Source organism: Convolutriloba macropyga, chromosome 9 (assembly GCF_964194025.1).
Source record: "Convolutriloba macropyga chromosome 9, txConMacr16.3, whole genome shotgun sequence".
Lineage (NCBI taxonomy): Eukaryota > Metazoa > Xenacoelomorpha > Acoela > Convolutidae > Convolutriloba > Convolutriloba macropyga.
Window position 1 is genome coordinate 49,518,187 of NC_134476.1, and position 24,796 is coordinate 49,542,982.

The 24,796-nt window shown below is 36.5% G+C and overlaps 1 protein-coding gene across 1 annotated transcript in view; it reads right to left on the reverse strand.

Annotated features, from left to right (window-relative positions):
* The window catches only part of LOC142346251 (uncharacterized), a 240,673-nt gene that overhangs the window by 138,359 nt on the left and 77,518 nt on the right, over nt 1-24,796 (reverse strand). Inside the window, exons 13-15 of the mRNA XM_075398767.1 lie at nt 20,744-20,800; nt 17,334-17,369; nt 10,780-10,854 (exon numbers count right to left, since the gene is read on the reverse strand). Coding sequence (XP_075254882.1) covers nt 10,780-10,854; nt 17,334-17,369; nt 20,744-20,800 — 168 coding nt within the window. The remainder of the gene's footprint in view (nt 1-10,779; nt 10,855-17,333; nt 17,370-20,743; nt 20,801-24,796) is intronic.

Sequence of the window (24,796 nt, forward strand, 5' to 3'; positions counted from 1 at the left end):
CATTAGACTGTGAATCAGGTTTGCCATCAACGGAACTCGGGATGAAAAGTGACTAGTCTCTATGTGACTTAAAAAAACAAAAAATGAATTGTTTTTTAAAAAAAGGGCTCTTAAATAGATTTCGATAATTTTTTTGATAGTAAACTTCCCTATGAGACCAGAACTAGTCTTTTTATCGCCTTTCGTCTATTAGGAACTCAATTTTGATTCTTTTTTGGTGTGAAATGTAACTTTAAACCAAAATTGTTGTATAAAAATTATCTTAATTTGAAGAATTACACTAAATTACACTAAAAGTGAACAAAATATCACGTGTTCATACAAAACTTCAATCCTCGATAACTCGGAATTCAGGAAAACGGAATTCAGAAAAATCTTTTTAATTTCGAATTCTACGCTGGATGAGCTTTTTAATGATACCACTCACAATTCTCTACGATGAACATATCGATCGGCCAAAACTGACTGAAGAAAAAAAACCTATTTGAGTCTATACTTCCTCCCCCGCAAGGGGGCTCGGAAAAACAATGCTGTAATTGGAAAGCACGTTAAATGTAAGCGAAACTGTGCGTGGTGTGCATTGAAGATGCAATCGTTGAGACAAGCTGGAGAGCAAAGAAGAGAGTAGAATAGGAGATCAGAGTTGCCAGAACGTGGAGCTTTCTTCAGGAAAAAACCTGACACTTGGTTAATTTTTGAATAAAATTATTCAACTCTCTTTGTCAAATCTTATCATCATGTTTTTGGAAACAAAAACATTTTGCCAAAAAGAGAAATGTACATCATTCACAGCTCATGAGTTTCTTTTTTTTGTGTTCTTGTTTTTTCAAGATTTGGGTATTTTGGGATTCAATTGATTGATGTCAGTGTTCCTGAGTATAGAATAAAGATAAATAATCTTACTGGTACAGGGAGACATTTCGCGCATAATAATTGCAGGTGCTGCCTACCTGACTTAGAGACTCCTAATGATTGTGGAGTGGACTTCGCTGGTTAATGGCACTCCCCCACAAAGAGTAGGATTAAGCACTATCACAACTATTAACATTCACTCACTCAATAAGCCCAAAACGACTCAAAAATGTTGTTGGTATCTGTTTATGACAGATGTCTGCACCTGGGATAATCAGCAGATTTGACTATGAAAGTTTTCTTCTTGCATGTCTAAAAGAGACAAGTTTAAAAAAAGTCTCTTTGGGTGAGATAGGCTTGAATGTATATACATGCAAGACTAACTCATCTACAGCGAATAATTGTTCAGTACTCGGCGTGTTCTGTAGTGCCTGTAATGGTATAAAGACTTATTCAATCAAACCTAGCCTACCTGACTGTAGCTAACCAATACTTAGAGCGTTCTGTAACGCAGGTGAAGGAACAGTTAGACTGATACATTCAAGTTCAGCCAACCTAGAGCCTAGCTTTTTAATACTTAGCATGCCCTGTAAAGCCTGTATCGGCAAAGAATACTTGAAGCTTAGCCCACCTTGTGCCGAGATTCTTAATACATTCGAGTGTTTTGTATTGCCCGTAATAGAAAAAAATTTTACATTCAAATGTGGCCCACCTAGATTCTGTGGCAATGTAAAGGTGAGCGTGTTCTGTAGTGCTCCTAAGGGTAAAAACTTTAACAACAGTCTAAACCATAAGTTTTATAGCAAACCTGTCGGAGACATAGAACAATAGCAGCTGAAAAATAGGCTCGCCAAATTTTGCGCATTGAGTTTCTTTGCATAATTTGAAAATGTTTCCATATTCTTACATGACAACACTTACTTAGTTTTGCTCCACTTTTTTTAAATCGTTTCGTTTCATGGAGGTAGGTCGCTTAAAACAGGTCAAATGAGTCCACGTAAATGTAGGCAAAGTTAATTTTCTATTTCAGCAGATTCAGTGATTTTTTAGTTAAACGGCTAAAATAGTCTTCAATTAAATAAAAAGTGTTTGGGTAGCAGGTTGCTGGCCGGCGGCTCCAAAGATGACGGCACGAATTGGAAGACAAACAGTCTTTCGCCTAAGCAGTCTTCTCGATACATAAAGCTGTTATGTAGTACCCTTAAGAGCAAAAATCATCGTCTTACATTCAAAATTAGCCCGCCTACAGCCTGGCTATGTAAACTGAGCGTGTTTTGTAGAGCCCGTGAGGGTAAAAAGATTGTTAAATTCAAGAGCATGTAACTGGCGTGTGATCAAAAGTTTTGAGAAACCGAAGAGGTTTTTTGAGTCCATTTTTCCGGAGATCAGCATGAAAACCTTCTGTTCGAACTTCTGATGCCAAGAATCCGTGTACAGAAGAGTGCAGTCAAAGTTTTCCTTTATTGTCTTCTGGTAAATTTTCTACGTACACTTTTACGACAGATTAATTATAATTGCGCCCAATTTTGTTATTTTGTTGCATAGAGTTTTGGTCTTATTGTAGCCAATTTGTTAGCAAACATTTTGAACGACTTTGCTTTCCGCGTACTTCTCCATTTCTGTGCTTTGTCTTCATTTGTCGTGGGTATAACATTTGTTTCGCCAAGTTTTTCCAAATGCAATGTTCTCAATAGGTTTTTAAAAGTTCTCTTCAATGTTGTTGATAGCTTCTTTTCGCTTCCGAGTATTGAGTTCCAATTAAAACGCTGACCAATTTGACTGCTTGAAACCTGTTGCGGAATAATTTTTGTTACTGTTAACTCAAGTTCTAACTAGATTTTTTAGCGTTTGGTGGTCAAGTAGATAGTTTTTTAAGGGGTTTTTTATGTATGCTGATCGAAACTCTGGGCTGTAGGTATCCAAAAACTTGTTGTTGACATATTGAAACCTTTTGACGTGGACAGAGCTTATTCCACCATTTATTAGTCCCTCGAACATATCCAGCTGCTGGCGTTTAGTCAACAACTCAACCCATTCCCTATAAGTTTTAGCTTTGCATCGCCAGAAGGGTTCAATCTTGTAGAGTAGTGACAACAGTCTAAATCATAGGTTTCATAGCAGCATTGAACAGTAGCAGCTAAAAAGAGACTCTTTAATTCGGTCAAATGAGTCCGCGTAATTGCAGGCGAAATTACTTTTCTGCTTCAACAGATTCACTAATTATTTGGTCAAAACGCTAAAATAGTCTTCAATTGGGTCGGGTGGCAGGTTGCTGGCCGGTGGTTCCAAAGATGACGGCATGAATTGGAAGATTCAATCAGTCTTTTGGTAAACGGTCTTAATGGTGTTTTTATCAAGACGCATCTTTATAAAAACAGCAAGTTTCAAGTCTGTATTTTTTGCTTTTATTGGAACAATCGACAATCTTTTTTGGAGAGCATGGAGTGACATTCTGAAGTGACATTGATCAAGAGCTGTTGGTTTTCTAGGTCCAGCTCATCGTGACATTTAACATAGTTCCGTATACCTAATATAAGCATTTTTGGGCATTGTTTTTTGTCTCAATAAGTTTAAAACTTCCTTTTAAGTCTTTAATTAAAACAAACGTCAGACCGACCATCTTCCCGGAGGACATTCGTCCAAACGTTGTTGAGTTCTTCATGTCTTGGCATCTGATGAATGACTGTTGTCATTTTGTGCCACACGGGTGTCACATATGATCCAGTGATGGGCTTCGTTTTTACTCTACGTATTTTGGTTTCGCTTGGCTCAGCGTCCAGCCGCTACCCGGTGACGCAAAGCTGTTAAATGATTTGGGAATTTCTTCAACCAATTCATTATTTGTTCAACCATAAACACACTTTGCTCAACCATCAATACCAACATCAAGGGGTTCATTTATCGATGTACGTATATTGATATTGCAACCGTTTCGTCTTGTTGTTTGTCAGTTTCCGATTGTTTGTCAGCTTTAAATGTTTAGTCAGTCTTATGGTTGATCGAAACTAAAGTTTTGTCGAATTCTGTTGAGCATTAAAAAGAACATTATTTGCAATTTATGTGCATTTTACCTGTTTTAAATGTAGCAAACAAATTTCAAGTTGGCCAGTGTTCACTTCGTTATTCTGTTATTCTGAAGGTCCATGAGATAAAAATCACCAACTAAGTAAACTGCAATAGAAATTATCGATGATTGGATGCGATTGTTTTAGACTTGCGTATGCACGGTAATGTGAAAAATACTTTTTGAATCGGATACACACTCATGTCATTTAAATCAATACTGCGTGGAGGCTTCTTTTATCTGAGAGAATTGTCTGAAAATCCACGCTGGAATCATTCCATTTTGCCAAGCGCTCTTTCGTTGGATTCACTTAAAGCTGTTCTTTTTCTTTAAGTACTTTTTAGTGATACTGACAAATCTTCAAAAAAGCGAAATTAACTTTTTTCAAGGAATGAGGTCTAAATGAAACAAATGAGAATGAGTACTAAATTTTCGTTATTGAATTCTGCTAATTTATGAGCCGTCCGCATGTAGCAAACTGTTTGTTATCTTTTGGTTACTGTCGCTATTCAAGTAGCAATTATTTCAGCAGCTGTTTACTACGGCTATCTTTAATAGGGTTTTGAGCGTCCTCCAAACCTAGACGCTTTTTTCGAATTGTTTTATTGTGATACAAACTGTTTACAACTCATCAACCTCTTTTCCGAATTAATTTTTTGGGGTTGAAGAAAATTGAATGGAGAATACTGAAGAACTTGGAACCAACTATAAACTAGGTTGTGAATCTTTTTCTTGTAAGGTGTTTTTGTCCCCTTCTTTAATTCCTCAAATTCATAACACCAATGAATTTGATGCTTTCTCTCAATCGGACAAAGAAATAATTTTTTGAATAGAACAGTAAAGTCAACGGGTCGGCAATGAAAACCACGGGGTAGGCAAAGTGTTTGGCTATGACATTACAATGTGCTTCTGTTGAATCTGCTGGTGATGCACTATCGATAGAAAACAAAAAAAGGCCCGGGCCGAGGAATTTGGCCAAAATTATGTAAGATCAGCGGCAACTAGCGTTGACAAGTTGGAAAATTCACCGCAATTTTCTTACATAATTTTGCGTTGAATGCGTTGAATTTAAAGACAAAAATTCAACGCATTCAGCGCAAAATTATGTAAGAAATGGCGGTGAATTTTCCGACTTGTCAACGCTAGTTGCCGATGATCTTACATATTTAGCGTTGAATTTAGCGTAGATCTTACATATTTAGCGTTGAATTTAGCGTAGATCTTACATATTTTTGCGTTGAATTTAGCGTTGATCTTACAAAAAATCAACGCGTAAAACTCGGGGTATAGGACTCGAACCACGGACCTCCTGTTTACTTGTCGCCTCTTCTACCATTGCGCCACCGTACCTTGGTTTCCTTAAGAGCCGAAATCCTTATAAAGCGTAGATTTTACATATTTTGCGTTGAATTTAGCGTAGACCTTACATATTTTGCATTGAATTTAGCGTAGAACTTGCATAAATTTCGTTGAATTTAGCCTAGATTTTACATATTTTTCGTTGAATTTAGCCGAGATCTTACATAATTTCAACGTATTCAACGCATTTATCATGTGAGAAGTACTAGGAAAAATTTAAAATTTTTTTTAAGTTTTGAAAAAAAATTGAATTCCTAAAATGGACTGAAATGGTTTTTGCACCGTAAGAGAGCAAATGGTTATTTTTTGCTGACTTCATTTTTCTCAATTGTGCAGTATAGGGGTCGAAACAGTAAAAAAATTAATTTTTCGAAAAAAAACTTGAAAAAATTGAAATCTTCAAATGGTCTGAATTGGATTTTTCAATAAAAAAGAGCACTAAAAAGTGATTTTTCTCACCTGTATAGTATAGGGTTGAAACAGTTAAAAAATTAACTTTTTGAAAAAAAACTTGAAAAATTTGAAACCGTAAAATGGTGTCAATTGGATTTTGCACTATAAAAGAGCACTAAAAAATGATTTTTCTCTGACTTCACATTTCTCACCTTTCAGCAAAAGGGTCGAAACAGTGAAATTGACTTTTTGAAAAAAACACTTGAAAAAATTTTTGAAATCATAAAGCAAGTCTTTGAAATTATTGAAATCATAAATCATTATGTAAGATCTACGCTAAATTCAACGCTAAATATGTAAGATCTACACTAAAATTCAACGCTAAATATGTAAGATCTACGCCAAAATTCAACGGAAAATTATGTAAGATTGGCGTTGAATGCGTTGAATTTATGTAAGATCTACACTAAATTCAACGCTAAATATGTAAGATCTACGCTAAAATTCAATGCTAAATATGTAAGATCTACGCCAAAATTCAACGGAAAATTATGTAAGATTGGCGTTGAATGCGTTGAATTTATGTAAGATCTACGCTAAATTCAACGCTAAATACGTAAGATCTACGCTAAAATTCAACGCTAAGTATGTAAGATCTACGCCAAAATTCAACGGAAAATTATGTAAGATTGGCGTTGAATGCGTTGAATTTATGTAAGATCTACGCTAAATTCAACGCTAAATATGTAAGATCTACGCTAAATTCAACGCTAAATATGTAAGATCTACGCTAAAATTCAACGCTAAATATGTAAGATCTACGCCAAATTTCAACGCAAAATATGTAAGATTGGCGTTGAATGCGTTGAATTTATGTAAGATCTACGCTAAATTCAACGCTAAATATGTAAGATCTACGCTAAAATTCAACGCTAAATATGTAAGATCTACGCCAAAACTCAACGCAAAATTATGTAAGATTGGCGTTGAATGCGTTGAATTTATGTAAGATCTACGCTCAAGCGTAGATCTTACATAAATTCAACGCATTCAACGCCAATCTTACATAATTTTGCGTTTTTTAGCGTTGACACCTCGGCCCGGGGGGGTAGATTCATGGTTAAACTCGAGGGTAAAATTGCTTGCCATGTAGATCCTTTGAATTTGTATTTGAGGTGTTCACACCACTGTGTCGTTTGCCATTTCGCCCATCAGTATGTGATCATTGGTGAAGCGTTAATTGAGACGCTTCTAACAGATTCGTTCTAACCGTTTGAAAACTCTTCGTCAAGCAGAATAATTCCAATATTGTTAGGCAAAGCCTCTCTAAACTTCCGCAGGTAATGATTTCTTAGGTAATGATTACTTGGTTATGTAGAGATAAACGAAATCATGCGTTGCTCCATTTTTGTAGGTTGGGTGAAACACAATGATGTAGTGACCGGGAAAGTCAACAAAAGATATTTCTTCACCGTTATCAACGCAGGCTAGCTCTTACATCGAGCATCATTAGCATCATTCAATAATCAAACAAAACATGCGCTTAGATCTGAACCATCAGTTATAATTACGATAGAAATAATGACTGTGAAACTTTGATGCCCCATAAATTTGTATTATTGGAAACATATTCCATATTCCATTTGAATCGGATACACACTCATGTCATTTAAATCAATACTGCGTGGAGGCTTCTTTTATCTGAGAGAGTTGTCTGAAAATCCACGCTGGAATCATTCCATTTTGCCAAACTCTCTTTCGTTGGATTCACCTAAAGCTGTTCTTTTTCTTTAAGTAATTTTTAGTGATACTGACAAATCTTCAAAAAAGCGAAATTAACTTTTTTCAAGGAATGAGGTCTAAATGAAACAAATGAGAATGAGTACTAAATTTTCGTTATTGAATTCTGCTAATTTATGAGCCATCCGCATGTAGCAAGCTGTTTGTTATCTTTTGGTTACTGTCGCTATTCAAGTAGCAATTTTTTCAGCAGCTGTTTACTACGGCTATCTTTGTTTAATATGGTTTTGAGCGTCCTCCAAACCTAGACGCTTTTTTCGAATCGTTTTATTGTGATACAAACTGTTTACAACTCATCAACCTCCTTTCCGAATTAATTTTTTGGGGTTGAAGAAAATTGAATGGAGAATACTGAAGAACTTGGAACCGACTATAAACTAGGTTGTGAATCTTTTTCTTGTAAGGTGTTTTTGTCCCCTTCTTTAATTCCTCAAATTCATAACACCAATGAATTTGATGCTTTCTCTCAATCGGACAAAGAAATAATTTTTTGAATAGAACAGTAGAGTCAACGGGTCGGCAATGAAAACCACGGGGTAGGCAAAGTGTTTGGCTATGACATTACAATGTGCTCCTGTTGAATCTGCTGGTGATGCACTATCGATAGCAAACAAAATAAGGGGTAGATTCATGGTTAAACTCGAGGGTAAAATTGTTTGCCGTGTAGATCCTTTGAATTTGTATTTGAGGTGTTCACACCGCTGTGTCCTTTGTCTATCAATTTCGCCCATCAGTATGTGATCATTGGTGAAGCGTTAATTGAGACGCTTCTAACAGATTCGTTCCAAACGTTTGAAAACTCTTCCTCAAGCAGAATAATTTCAATATTGTTAGGCAAAGCCTCTCTAAACTTCCGCAGGTAATGATTTCTTAGGTAATGATTACTTGGTTATGTAGAGATAAACGAAATCATGCGTTGCTCCATTTTTGTAGGTTGTGTGAAACACAATAATGTAGTGACCGGGAAAGTCAACAAAAGATATTTCTTCACCGTTATCAACGCAGGCTAGCTCTTACATCGAGCATCATTAGCATCATTCAATAATCAAACAAAACATGCGCTTAGATCTGAACCATCAGTTATAATTACGATAGAAATAATGACTGTGAAACTTTGATGCCCCATAAATTTGTATTATTGGAAACATATTCCATAGAACTAAAAAACGGTCAAATCTTTATGAATCAAAAACTCTGATGTTCTCAAAAGCTAACACGCTAAAAGTTTTCGTATAACAACTCAATAAAAACTTAGAACTCTGCAATTAGCTCTGCAACCCAGAAATTACATCAAAAATTTCAAAGATTCAATTTAAGTTTGAGAAATCATGCTCAGTTTATTAAAACTAAAACACAACAAACCGCTTCAGTTATCAAACCAAAATTTTTAGAACAAAGTGCAGCAAACTGTCAGTGCTAATGATAAAGGATTTCAGTTGAAAACTAAAAGTGAAAAAAAGTGAAAAAAGGTATAATTATTTGTCTTTTTATGAAGTAGAACTATGTGCAGCAGATTTTCAGGGCTGCATTATGTTAAATGAAAACAGTTGCAAAGCAAAAAGTAAAAAAAATTCAAGAAATGAAAAAACTGAATTGATCTATTTTTACCAATTAGTAAAAGAGCGAATAAACTTATAGGTCTTAAAAGAATGCTAGAATAAGAATTGGGTAAATGTGGAGAAAATAGACACATTGTAAAATTATTTAAATTTATAAATCACAATGAAATTGAAAGAAATTAAGAAATTTTCAGTATTTATCAATCGATCATCCTCAAAAGTACATATTTTTGCAGCAGTTTAAATTATAAAGCAAAAACAATTCTAAGATTTGGAACAATTAACTTTGCAAATTTTCAATAAATAAAATCAAACCGACTGACATCGGACAAATTGCTCTTGACAGGATTGACAATTTAATTCAAGGGCCGTAGATTAAATAATTTTTGTTGCCTGCAAACACATCATCCAAGGTTGGGTTTGGCACCCTTGACCTCCGGTGCGCTATAGCTTTATAGCCTTCACCACTAGAAAATTAAAACGCCGTTTGAAGCCTCAATTGCCTTTACTGTATCAACAAACTTTAGTTCAACGTGAGCGTGATTGAGATATCTCAAAAACTGACACAGAAGCGTGAAAAAAACACTTGAGAATTTAAAACCTGTTCTAGAACAAAAGAGCAACAATGATCAAGCAAAATTTTTACACGCGTACAAGAGAAACCACTTCAGGTTGAAATAATTGCTTTCAACCTCGCAATTTTAAATTTCAAAAAGCAATCGGTTGTATTTTGGAGACAAATCCGAAATAAATCATTCGATTGCGTATAACACAAAAATAGAACTCCTGGCAGTGCAAAGAAGATCTTTCTATCATCCTTGAAAATTCAGACCAAAACCGCGAAAACTAAAGTTAAGACTAAACAAGAGAAGACGTGTTGAAAATGATTGTCCCAGTCTTTTTTCCTTAAGCAAGAAGGCAATGAACATTTTTATTATGATTTGTGAAGTATTTTATGATACAAAAGGATTAACTAAACTGATTTTTTTTTAAAATTACGAGGCCTTCACATTTTTGCCCATCCGAAATGAAAATCATCCAGTAATAATTAACAACAGTATGACGAGATCTGAACTCTTGCCTAACTAATCATTTGAAGGCATCACAAAAGTTACTTGAAGTTCTCGTCTGCAGATTATTTTGATAGTCAAGTGGATGCAGTTCTCAATTGCTTTTTGTCAGCGTTGATAAAATTTGACGATCATTTTTGGTGGAGGACTTCAATGAGAACGGGGTTACATTTCAGTCCCTGATGCTCTCTAAATCTGCCAATTAAAAGCGCTGAAATTGATGAGTCTTTGTTACTCAAACACACCATGAAAAGAGTGAAGCAGCAAATTATTAAAAGCAATCATGATTGTTTTCAAATAATTTGATGCTTCACTCTTTTAATTGGCCCCTGATCAGAATGAAGTGCGCTCGAAACGACCTGTGATCAGATCGAAGTGACCTCTGATCAGACCGAACCCAGACTATGGTCCAGATTATTTTTGCTCAAACCGCTGTCCAGACCCTGTAATTTCGGTCTGCAAACACACGGGTGTGCGGTCGAGTGCGTCCTGATCATAGCTCAGTTTGGGTCCGGACCTAAACCTGGGCAGTACGGGTCTTTTATTATAGCACCATATCTCTCAGTAGCTATAAACCCCGCCCCTTAAAATCCAGTATTTTGTGCCCTGTTTAAAATTTTAATAACTTTTCAAATTCAGCAGTACTCAAAAACATGATTTTACATTAATCACGGTCTCATACCTCTCCCCAATTAATGTTCACAGGTTGCAACAGCTCCTCCAAAATTGGGGTGTCATCAAAGTTCACACTCTGCACCTAAACAGAAACTTTGCGAATCATCCAGTAGCATTTCATATTTGGGAACCTCGATTAAAAATTGGGCCGTTTTCTGACCCCAATGAAAATATTGTGCCCATTATTGTACTTATAGTAATATGGAGGCGTTTGTAATCTAGACATAAATAACGAAATTCATCCAGGTCTTGGGTCTTCCCCATTATAGCCCTTATTCACATTACATTCAAACCCTTTTTATATTCAAAGTTTGTATTTTTATCAGCTCTCTATTGTACATTTCAATTTTCCACCTATATGCTTTTCCGTTCATTTATTTTTAGAAACAAATCTTTTAAATGTAATTGATTCAATTAAAAATTTTCAGCAGATTGAAAAAAAAACGGAATTTGCAAAGCAAAACAATTTCTCAGGAAAATCGCTTAAATACTCCGGAGTCAAATCGCACCAAAATATGACTTAGACCAGAATGCAAAATACTGATTTCATTAGGAATCCTTTGAAAGGAATTAATGAACACGCTGAACGAATGATGCGAGCACCCGGGCCTGCCAATTTTGCCATTGTTATCTAAGATCAGCGGTAACTAGCGTTGACAAGTGGAAAAATTCACCCCAATTGTCTCACATAATTTTTCGTTGAATTTACGTCTTTAATAACGCATTCAGTGAAAAATTACCCGAGTCGAGACCAAATGGTTAACTTGTAAGAACTTGCAAATTTCTTGCAAAAGACAGTTAGTTTGTAAGATTTTTCAAGTTTCTTGCAAAAGATGCTTAAATTGTAAGAACTTGATAGTCTAGTGGTTGGTTACTTGTCAAGAAAATGCCAGACGAATGGCTAACTTGTAAGTTTCTTGCAAGTTCTTTTGCGGTCGAGCACAACTCTTATTGGTTAATTCAATTCAACGTTCAGTCATTTGCCGTAGAAAGTGCGGGGGAGTTAGTTGTTGCTCTGATTGGATAACATAATACAAACAGAACGGAACATAATACAAACATAATACAAATTGACCGTTTTGTCTGTTAACCTAAACAGACAAAACGGTCAATTTTTGAATTTTATCAATTCAAGAAACATCCTTTCGCAATTCCCTTAAAAAACAATATACCTCAATTAGCTTCTTCGCGATTGCTTTTTTAAATAAATTTTGACTTTGATTGAGTTTTCAAATCCAAACGTAAACGTTCTCAAAAAAATTTAGTGGCCCTTCATTGTTATATCCTTTTTCTAATTTCAATTCAAACATTTCCAGCGTTTGTGTTTTCCAAACATCCGTTTACATTCATGTCTTGCAACATTTTTTTACGGTTTAGTGTGGGTATGTGTAAGAGTATGTGTTTGTGTGTGTGTGTGTGCGTGTGTGTGTGTGTGTGTGTGTGTGTGTGTGTGTGTGTGTGTGTGTATTAGTGCGCGCTTGTGCGTGCGTGGTGAGTGTGTGGTGGTGTAAGTCTGCGAATGTTTAACTTGTAAGTAACTTGTAAGTCGAATGGCACACACACACACCTTCACACACACACACACACACACACACTGAACCGTAGAAAAAAAAACGTTGCAACACATGAATGTAAAACGATATTTGAAAAACACGGAAGCTGGAAAAGTGTAAATTGAAATAAAAAAGGGTACAAAAAAGAAGGGCCACTAAATTTTTTGAGAAAATGCTGACATTTGGATTTGAAAATTCAATCAAGGTCAAAATTTTGGGAACATTTTTTATAAAAAGCAGTCGCGAAGAAGCTAATTGAGATATATTGTTTTTTTATGGAATTGCGAAAGGATCTTTCTTGAATTGATAAAATTCAAAAGTAACCATTTGGTCTATTTAGGTCAACTTGTATTATGTTGTCCAAAAAGAGCAACAACCAACTCCCCCGCGCTTTCTGCGCCAAATGACTGAATGTTACATTGAATTAACCAATAAGAGTTGTGCTCTACCAGAACGAACTTGCAAGAAACTTACAAGTTAGCTATTCGTCTGGCAAGTGCGTAAAAGTTAATCATTCCACTTACAAATTCTTACAAATTAACCAACTTTTGCAAGAAACTTGCAATTTCTTACAAGATAACCGTTCGGTCTTGACCTTTTTAGGTAAGAAAGTTGCGCTGAGTTTTCCTATTTGTCAACGCTAGTTACCGCTGACGCTTCGTAGCTTGCGATCTAATGTACTACTTGCAATGAAATGATACGGGTTACTTCCCCTCTAAACTGGGAAACAAAACACAAGGAGTCACTTAAATGCAGAGCGAAGCACTGCACTGTCAAATTTAGTGCGCTTAATTGCGATAAGTGTAACTACACATTGAGTTCACAGAACGGTAGCATTGCTGGTCGACTGAATTGAGATAATGGGTCAACGGGTGGTTTTAGGGAGCCAAGTGTTGCCTGGTGGACATCATTCATCTTCAGGTTTTTCTACTTCTTTGCATTTGTAGGCAAATGCAACTTCAGACAATATCACAGTTTACGTAGGCGTGGCAGTTTTTATTCGGTTAACTTGCGGTCAATTATTTTTCGTAATAGGTATTACTTGCACTTGGTATTGATTGCCCAATGGACGCATAATAAAACGGCCTAGTCGTCGATTAAGTACTGTCCGAGTAAATTAGTCGCGAGCAACCGTTACACGAGGTAAACTGCGGTAATTAACCATCAAACGCTTAATCCGAATATCTGAAAGATCAATCACTCTTTTCACTTAGAGGTATCATGACATTTGTTGAAACAGGGTCTTTCCCATTATAGCCCCCCATGAAATTATAGCCCCCCACTATGGTATAATTACTATGATTGGGGGGGCTACACGTTATCTGACCACTAAGCTGGGGGGCTATAATGGGAAAGACCCTCGAAACGTCTCGTATCGTAGTAACTATCAAGTGTACTTGCACAAAAAGAATGTGTACTTGCATTCAAGAGCTCCGTTAGTTTTCCTCTTTGAGAATACTCGCTTGGCATGAAAAGCAGATCAAACAAAACACACAGAGAAACAAAAGGGAAACATTACCTCCGGCGAGGTCGCACTATTGGTGAGAAATCTTTACAGAGCCATTTGAGGAAAACATATAACTTTGCACAAGATTAGTGTCTTATACCATCTAATATTAAAAGCATGAGTATGGTCCCGTTTTTGGCCTTTTTCAAAAACTTCAAGCATCTTTATATTCTAGATAAATATGAATTGCTTGGTTTGCTTTGGTAAATTTCTACTTTTAAAGGGTGAGCACTTGTTGAGCTGGACTGCTCGTTGCAATGACATTTCCAGAAGAATTGTAATTATTTATGTTTTTCTGGATAAACGTAATTCAAATATTCAAATATCAATTATGAGTAAAATGATAGTAATAAATTGTTTATGGTCTGTACAGAAACAGAGGCAATCTTTTTACATTGCAAACCAATTATTTAAGGGTACGCTTTCATACACTAAGCGTGCAGATTAGAACCGCACCAACCAAGAGTACACCCTTAGGTCTGATTGACCTCTTTTCAAATGCCTATAGCGTTGAAGTCAATTTCTATGTTTCTAATTGGAACACAATTAAATTGGATGAAAAGCAAAAAAACCGTAGGAAGTTTTTGGAGTTAGTTAGGTGAAAGCCATTCTCAGTAACTGATTCTTTTTTCCAAATTGTAATTGCCTATAAGGTTATAGGCCATTCACGTTTTTTGTGCTCGATGAGACTCTTTACTTTGTCTACAGACTGACAATTGATATTTAAAACGTTGTTTAAAAACTTTGATAATCTGTTATAAAGACAATAGTTCCAAATCGACCAATTCTGCTTCAAACCTTCTTATATCTACCATTTAGAACATTTTCTATTTCTCTGTACGTGTTGAGCAAACTTTACAATGTTCTTAAGTTGAGATTTTTCTAATTTTGTATGTGAAACAAGTGTTATCAAGTGTTATCATATGTATGCACTTCCTTAACAGTGCTAACTTTATACTTCTCTCTTAGGGACCCGAGTAATTGACAATTTTGTTTGTGGGTAATGATTTGAATTCATAGAAGTTTACAAAACTGGTCCCAGAGATGAAAACCCCAAACTGTATAATCGTTCTAGTAAAACTTTTAAAACCTTTAAATAACTGGCCGGATGTTAGAACTTCTCTTAGCCCGTTTAAAGTTCGGATTTTTCCGTTTTTACCCTTCCCCGTACGTTATGCCTCCCGTTGCACACCTGTGATTCCATAGTAAATCATTATGTAAAGAATGGCACGTGCCTCTGAGGGTTGTAATTAATATATATAATATATATATATATATTATATATATATATATATATATATATATATATATATATATGTATGTATATATATATATATATATATATATATATATATATATGTCTACAAAGCTGGGTGCACAATGGGAAAAATCCCATAGAACTTGACGAGGCGTTTTCAAAACTCGAATACATGTTGTCGATAACTTTAAGTTTATTTGTAAGAACACCTAGGTATTTGAAATCTTTAACAGATTTAATTGTTTGATTTTCAATTTCAATAGTGTATTTTTTTCTCAGAGCGAAAATTAACTTGAACATTAAAAAATATTTCTTCATTTTTTTGCGTTAGACATAACCTTTTCTCTTTTATCCAGTCATGTGTTTTTTCCACTGCTAATTATTAATTTTTGTACAAATAAATGTTTAAGCTTCCCGTTAAAATAGCTGTGTCATCAGCATATAGAATCAGGTCTGTGTCCTTATGCGTTGATTTGATGTCGTTAATATAGAAACAAATGTCAAAGAATAGACCTTTGAGGTACAACTTATTCTGTTGTTTGCAACGATGAGTTCTTGAAACTGATTTCGATGTTTTGTTCTGGTTTTTGAGACAATTCAATTAGTTTGTATTCTACCTTGCGAAAAACATAATATTAATGGATCTTTTCCGTTCTCTCCCCCCCCCAGAACGTTATGCTCCCACCAGATACAGAGCACGTGTCATTACATAGTAAATCATTATGTAAAAATATTGCACGTGCATCTGGGGGTTGCAAAAAATATGCACCCACTAGGCTGGGGGGCACAAACGGAAAAGATCCATATTAATTTTGCAAAAATATTTGGATCTTTTCCGTTGAAGCCCCCCCGTACGTTATTCAACCCCAATTTACGAAAAACGTGTCATGCGTAGAAAACCATTTGGCAAAAAGTATCTTTTCTGTTTGTGCCCCCCCCCCCCAAGCCTAGTCGGTGCATTTTGTTTGCATCCCCAGACGCAGGTGCCATATTCTTGCATAATGATTTACTATATAATGGTATGTAATCTGTAACTGGGGGTTGCATAACGTACGGGGGGCACAAACGGAAAATATCTTGCAAATATTTTGCGCTCGCGTGGGAGCTCAAACATATGCACTTAATAAACTGGGGTGGGCGCAAAAACAGAAAAGATCCCAATATTTTATGATCAACAATGTCAAACGCTTCCCGTGAGGCAAAGAATGTGCAACAGGTCGTAATAGTTTCTGTTTGTCCGATATAGACGGAGTTTTCAACCAAAGTAGCAATGGCATCAACCGCGCTCTTCTTTGATTTTTGCCCTATATCTAAAGGCGATCAAGGAAATGCACTATTCTGACATACGTAATCCTCTCAAAAATGTTTTGGATCTTTTCCGTTCGTGCCCCCCCAGCTTAGTGGGCGCATTTTATTGGCACCCCCAGACGCACGTGTCGTATTTTTAACAGGGGGCGCATAACGAAAGGGGGTACAAACGGAAAAGATCCAATTTTTCCGATTGTTGTTAATTGCGAGATGGCCTATAGTTAGACAGCTCCTGTTTTTCACCCTCTTTTGCAGTAGTAACACTTTTGCTATCTTTGAAGCTTCAGGAAAATAACCTCTAATAATGCATCTGAGAAAAAGTGACATTTTTTTCAAGAAATCATATTTCAAGCCATAGCAATCCAAACAATACAAAGCGCAAGTCTTCTTCAAAACGTCTTCTTTTACAGCGCCTGCCTCTTCCCAGGCTTTGTAAGCAAATCATGGTTATTTACCAATTATGGTAAAATAACCATTATGGGTGCCACCGTTTCGTGGAAGGGATGGGGCTCTAACATGAAGCGCCCCTATATTACTGTGGGTTCAAACTCCGTTTCCCATTTTTCCGTCAATATTTGTCTGGATCCCTATAATTGCTTTATATTTTACGAGCTATTGGTTGGCGTTTGCCACATAAATTTTTTTGTTATCTTTTCAAAAAAAATTGAGACTGAAATTTTAGGTCCTTTCGACTGATGTATCTCTCTCGAAATAATAGCCTCCATTATGTGTATGTGTCCGTATCGACTCGAGTAGTTAATGGTCTGAAAGGGGCGGTAGGCCGCGTGAAACCACGCACAGCCAATTTCACCGTTTTAAAAGTCCTATGTGCATAGTTAAATTAATCTATGCATTCTATAGTGATTAAGTTTGGTGGTGGTGGTGGGGGGAGGGGGGGGGGGTTTGGTTCCGACGTTTAAGTGCAGAATACTGACTTCTTCTTTGGTCATGGTCTGAGGCGCCCCAATCATCTGAAATAGAACACAGCAAACGTGTACAATACAAACTCCAAGGCTACAATAGATATTGTCATTAATCCAAGTTTCCCCTCATTGTCTCAGGTTTTGGAAAAAAATTACACAAAAAGCCCACCCAATATTAAATAGGGAAAGCACAAGGAAAAACACCCCAAATGGCTAGAATGCATACCTCACATGAAGGGTCGCCAAGCATTTTGACTGCTAAACGACCAATTAGTTTATCGAAATTTAGTGATACTAAGTGTTGCTGTTTTTGTTGCTTTAATTATTGTATTCAGATTACTCGCTTGCTTTGTTAGCTAGTGGGATTGATTTCTGCTTGGTTTCCAGTGAAAAATAAACAAATTCATGTTTAATTTCAATGACTTTTGATGGCACACGTGGTAATTTTTGATTTTTGTGGTGCTTGCGTATTTTTCCGCACACTCAAATAAGCTCGAGTTGCACGCCATGTTAGGATCATCTGGGGTCTTTCTCTTTATAGTCCCTATGTTATAAATCATACGTATAACTCATACCCCCCCCCCCAAAAAAAAACATTTATATATAGCATTTTGGGGGGCTATAACAGGAAGGACCCGGAACCTATGGGCTCGGCCCCGCTTTATTGGGCGGCCAATGAACCCCCAAGCAACCCTCAAGTGAGGGGGATCTGGTAGGAAATGAGTTTCTTCCGATTTTAACCCCATGAACGTTACGCGAGTGGCCGATGATTTGAAAACCCTGTAAGCATACTGGAAGCGATCTTTTAAGTTAATGAATACGGATACCAAGATGATTGCAAGATTCTTCCAAGCTTTTCAACTTATAATGTGCGAGAAAAAGAGAAAAAAGAGAGCCTAATGTCGGATGAAGTATTCTCAAACAACACGCGGGGAGGCAATTTAATTTACGTGTATAGCTTAGAAATTTTTCGGGCACAAAAACTCGGACCTGGTAGGTGACCCCTCGACCTCAAAGATAGAAGTCCGACATCTTAGCCACTAGGCGTCAACGGAGTTGTTACTCAACCGCTAACAATCACTTTTATATTAACAACAATCTTCATTTCGGTACGAGAGCCATTGAAAACATAGCCGGCAGATTGTTGAAAATAGCAGCGATAGACGCTTGTGGCCTTCCATGAAATTGAAACAACTAAAGAAATAAGATAGACAGATTGACCACCAGTTCTTTAATAGACAACTGGGCTTTTTGGGTTAGACTTGGACTTTAATTTGTGTGAGACACATTTGCATTATAAGGAAAAAAACCCTGATAGAGTTTTTCCAAGTTATTATTTGAAATCAAAAACGCAAGACTTGTATACGTTAGGAACCAATTGGATGTACACTATTGATCTTTAACTTGTAAAGGTTCATAAAATTTAAAGTTGATTGATTTCAGAAGTCATTTTCTTGAGTGAGGTAAGTCAAGCAATTGACCTAAAAGCAGAAATGACGTCAAGCACACAAATTTTAACTTCAAAACAGTAGTAAACACTAAAGTCATTCAAAAAATCAATTCCAAGAAGTCAGGTCGTAAGCATCGTCGATGGAGACGAATTAAAAAGTATAGCAGGGCAAGTCCTGACGTACAATTCGCAGAATTTTCATTGACCAAACAAAAAACTAAACCTAAAACGGACGATGAGGAAATTGGGAAAACCATTTCTAAAAAAATTGAGATCAAAAAAATAAAAAAAAACAGAAAATCAAGGTCAAAATGCCGCATGTGAAAAAAGTCACGAGCGGAAATAGAACTTTGGTTTGAACAAAAAACTAGGCCCAGAAAAAACAATGAATAGACTGGGGTAAACCATTTAGAAAAAAATCCGATGCAGACATCGGAAAATTTTAAAAATCAAAGTGAAATTGCCGCATGTGAAAAAAAACCAATAGCGGGAAAGCCAATTTTTGTTCAAACACCGTCTTATCACCTTTGTTTAAAATTTGAGCAAAAAAAAATTCCCGACGCAAAACCACTCGTTTTTCCGCTCCACTTCCTGTTTCGGTGTGACCAAAATCAGAACTCCAATTTGACTTCAAAAATCATGAAAATGTGTGAAGAAATCTTAAAAAAAATACAGCGCCCCAAAACAATTCAAATTGTTTGAATTGCAATAAGCCACGATGTCCCCAATTGCTTCGCGGCTATTAATCACTCAAAATGCAGAAGTGAAGCTTGAAAAAATCACTTGAGATGTCACAGAATATTCTGGAAATAAATTGCAAACATGGTCAACGGAAAATTTTGCATGGAAAAGACCAACACGTTCACAATATATGCTTCAAATTCGTTTGACAGCAATATCAAGACTGGTTGCATGACAATATACCCACAGCCATTATATCCAATACCATTTTACCCAATACGCTTTGATGTTTTCGTTCAATAATCCGACTGCAAATTGGCCATCACTATTACACGTATGCTTTAACATAGTCAAGCGGATAATTTAATCCCATGTTCAGTTGTGATAGTTTCATATGAAGTCCCACGGGCCACTGAGACATGGCCATGGCCATTAAGTGCGTTAAAACTTCCTGGTAATAGCGACGGCTAATTTGTAGTCGGATCATTGAACGAAAATATCAAAATGCATTGGGTATAATGGCATTGGGTATAACGGCATTGGGTATATTGACATGGGGTAAGACTTTAAACATTGATGATTCTAATTTAAAAAAAAACAGTTATTGTTATTGCCATGAAAGAAGCAAGTGCCCTGCAGCAAAAATATTGTAGAAGTAGTTGATTTTGATTTAAATTTGGTGCTGGTTTTGATATTATTGCATGTTTTTCTAGAATCTGTAGTTTCTTAATTTGTAGCATCTGGATACTTCACGGTGTTCTGGAAGATACTCAAAATAGGTTTTATATCCTTTTTCCAGATAGACTCAATTTTTTCCAACTTTGTCTAGCGAGACTAAGAATTTTTATGGTTCTTTTATATTTTCTTGGACGATTGAAGATTTCTTCCTTGCTTTGACAAAAATTTCTTGCAGTCATATTATTACCCTGCACAAAAAAGTTTATTTTTGGTGGTTATACAAAATCTTGTCTGTTAGACTCCCTCTTAATCTACGGGGGATAAAATCAATGCAATGGGGGCTTTAGGATCTGTTTCCTCGCAGGGGAAGAGGATCAGAATATGCCAATTATTTTTCAGCATACATTTCTATTAAGCGTCGTGCACGAACTTCAACATGCCTAAAACGGTGATGGAGTGACACTCGGGGACAAGATTTTAGTGACACTCGGGGACAATCTGGCTTTTTTAGACAGATTACAATTTATTTTTCTTTTTGAAATCTAACATACCAACACAATCAATATCATTTTCTAGATGTGAAAGGTCAGGGATTTCCATGTGGGCTATTTACCTGAGCCGGGATCCGTTTTACTCCTCCCTGTGACGTCCCCTCGATCAAAGCAGTCATCTGAGAACAAAAAATAAACAGACCCTTTTAAATTTCACTAACATGCCCACTCTTCAACCCATTTCTGGGGTTCGGGGTTCCTGTGGAAGGTTATTATAATCAAATCCCCAGGATCTGCGTTCAAAACTACACCGTGTAGAAATGACAAAGCTTTTGATCATAAGTTTAATAGGAAGCTTAAGTGTACGCCAGTTTTGTCTGGGATTAGAAAGATTTTGAGTTCAAATTCATTATTGACAGTTGAGCACATATACTGCATTGAGAAACTAATGAAAAAAGTAGAGCTTTTAACGCAAAATGGCTGTTCGACCCGGGGAGAAATAGTCACCCGGACCTTGCTCGCAGTGCGTTTCATTGCTGAACCATTGACTTTCAATAGTAACCATTACTGAACCAGAAAGATACAAGTGTAAATGCTTCTGCCAGTCTGCCCAGAGTCGATTAAGAAGGATCCCACTCTGTCTCTTTTCTTCGCAGCCTAATTTACATCATTGGTGAACACTGTACAGAACGTTTCACATCATCAGACTGTACATACAACGAACATAGCAAGTTTTGAAAATTTCGAATAGCTGACATCATGCTTAAAACTTTTAATATGGCGATACCCACTCTTTCTTATTCTAGCTCAAACTATTCCATATATTGGTGCAATTACATCTGTGCGTTGGAAGCGGAGTTCGGAGGTGGAGGCGGGAGGCGGAGGCGGAGACGGAGGTGGAGGCGGAGACGGAGGCGGAGACGGAGGCGGAGACGGAGTAATTTAAACTCAAACATTTAAACTCTGTGAATCTGTTCATTTCCCGTTTTAGTAAGCTGCATGTTTTTGGCATATTCATTTCTTAATTCATTTGTCAATTCAAAACCGCCTTTTGAGTAGAGCATAATTATAGCATTGAGTAGAGCATAGCATTGAGTAGAGCATAGCATTGAGTAGCGCGTATAAATAGATTTACATGTATCTGTCTATGCCTGAGTCATATGCAGAAAGCTGCAAACGCGCATCCTGCGCATATAATTACCCGCTTAAAACGCATAATGCGCATATAATTACCCGCTTAAATAGCATAATGCGCAGATAATTACCCGCTTAAAAGGCATAATGCGCAGATAATTCGCCGTACAATAATCATGCTGGGCATAAGAATAACCGAGAAAAGATTTTATTTGTCCTGTAATTTACAATGAAATGTCTAATATGTGCCATGAACAGTTAACTTGGAAGAGTAAAAAACATGATGAAGTTAAAAAGATTCAGTACTGATTTACACTTGAAGCTAGGTCCGGGCACCAAACAACTCAAAACAGTTCTCTGTGGTTCTTTCCACTGAAACATTGGCTTATGGAGTCCTTTAAAAGGCTCAAAGTTAAAAAAAACTTCAGTGAATAATCTCTTTTTGTGACGCCCTTCAGAAGAAACATTTAAGTGCCAATCACGCACGCTTCTTCCTCAAAATTTTTCTCAGAAACACATCACCTATGAACACTATAAATAAACATAACCGACTAAACGTCGGAAGAATTGCTCTTGAACGACTAGTGGGAGCTCTAATCAATTGCAGCCTGCTCCAGTCGGGGGGGGGGAGCCTGAATGGGACTAAGAAGTTCTATAGTGGGCTTCAAATAACCACATTAGAAGTTAACATATACCACTATTAAGATTTAAAGTAAAAAATGACACCAGTTTCGGCGCACTTTTCATTTGACTATTAGTATTAAATTGCCACCAATTGAGTTCAGCTGCTTGAAATTGTGATTGAGAGAGAATTTTAGATCACGCGAAAGGCAAAAAGTCAAGGACGTAAAAGTCACTCGAAAAGTCAAAATTGTCAAGCGAAAATTTTGCATAAAAAAGACACACACGTTTACAATAATTGCTATGAACTACTTTCAAGAGCAATTAATAATAACCTCAACAGCTTCCAAATCTCGAGAAAACTAAATATTTGAATAAGAGGCTAAACTTCCTATAAATGTAGAGACAAAAGAAGTCACATCCTTCTACTACATCCTCTTTACAAGTGAAAATGGATGAAGACTTTAGAGGTCTAAAAGAGGACGTGGAACCTACTTTTTCTCTAGCCAAAGCAGAAGCAAACAAATTACTTTGAAATTGGAACTTAGCAAGAAATTGTTAAGGAAATGAAAGAGAAGAAAAGTAGAGGTCATGCTGGTCCAATGCATAAACTCTAATGGCCACTCAATTGAACAGGGAACTCGGATAGAGTATGTGAAACTCCACATAATTGATGATAACAAAGCCCTCAAAACATCAGCTGACAAGGAAGTTTTACCCAAGAAAAAACGTTCAGAACCACTGTAGTGAATTTTGTAAACTTTAAGCAACTGTCAGTTCAGACACTTGCTTTTCAAGTGAAGAATATGCATGATAAACCCGTATTTCTGGAGTTCTGAACTAACAGGGGTTCTGATCCTGTTTAAATTGACGCTTTAATAAATCGAACAAAAATCATCGTCAAAAAGATTGAAAAAGGTAAAAACTTCCGAATGAAAAATGTCTAAAGTGATCACAAAACGGAAATCGAAAGCAAAACTTACATTCCTCACAACGAAGATCAGGTCATGGGTCAAAAAATACAGAATGACCTAGTATTGTCATATTCGGAGTTTTCACAGCTCAGAGTCTCACAAATTTAGAACGAAAACTCCGATACAGTTCAAGTTCTTAAGCATGTTTAGAAAATAGAGTTCCTTAAAATGTTTTCAGCACAGCGTTAACTTGATACAAAAACCAGTTCTTCGCAAATATATTTCCCTAGTTGGGAGGACCAATTGCAACGACAAAAAATTGTAAGAAACCTTCGGTATCTTAGGTTTTCAAGCATAAGAAAACTTGTAACGACAAAAAATTTAAAGAGACCATCGATATCTGCGGTTTCAAGCATACGAAAACTTCGGGTTGTTATGATTTTCGGTTTTGCCGGTTTCGAACGTAAAAAAGATCCATTATGGTCGTTTATGGACGCAAGAGAACTTTGGTATTTTTAGTTTTAGAAGATTCGGAACGTTCGGTAATTAAAGGTAAGAGATCTTCGGTATTTTCAGTTTCAGACGTAAAAATTGTCGGTTTTCATCGCCAACATCGCCACATCCCAAAAGAGAAGTTTGTTCAAAAAGTTTTTTAAAACTCTTACCTATGCATTGTGAAGCCCGAGAGAGAGCGAGAGGCAAGGCTTTTCAGAGACCATTCGAACGATAAGAGTTCTTTTTACAAAGACTAGAACGGGAAAGGTACCCACGTTTGATCATTTCACCAGTTGGTCATTGATAACATTGAAAGGAAGAAAACTATGTTTGAAAAACTACTTCTTTTCTTACTGTCATACCCAATACCGTATAGATGCATCAGTGTGTGTTTTCATGCTTACACATTTGTTACATTGTATAGTCTTTGAATATATTTTCTCCTCCTATTTTTGAGGGTACTTCGTCAAATTAATTTTGAGTTCAATTTATTCTTCGTTGTCATAAAGTTCAAACTTTCATTAGAACTGTGTATTGAATATTTCGTTCCACTGTTTCTCTCTCTCTCTCTCTATTTGTGTGTGTGTTTTTGTGTGTGTGTTTGTGTGTGTGTGTGTGTGTGTGTGTGTGTGTGTGTGTGTGTGTGTGTGTGTGTGTGTGTGTGTGTGTGTGTGTGTGTGTGTGTGTGTGTGTGTGTGTGTGTGTCTATCCCTATCTCCCCTATATAACTCTCTCTCTCTCTCCCTCTCTATCTCTCTCTCTCTCTCTCTCTCTCTCTCTCGCTCTCTCTCTCTCTCTCTCTCTCTCTCTCTCTCTCTCTCTCTCTCTTTAGCACTCTCTTTAACTCTCCTATTTCTCATTTTACAAATTTGTCATACCCAAAAACAGAACAAGCGGTTTGCTTTTAGAGCTGTAAGCATTTCCGAATTTTACTTCGATTGCATCAACTTTATCTTGAAGCGCAAAACATACCAAACACTTTTTACATGACATTTAATTTTGTTTTATGGC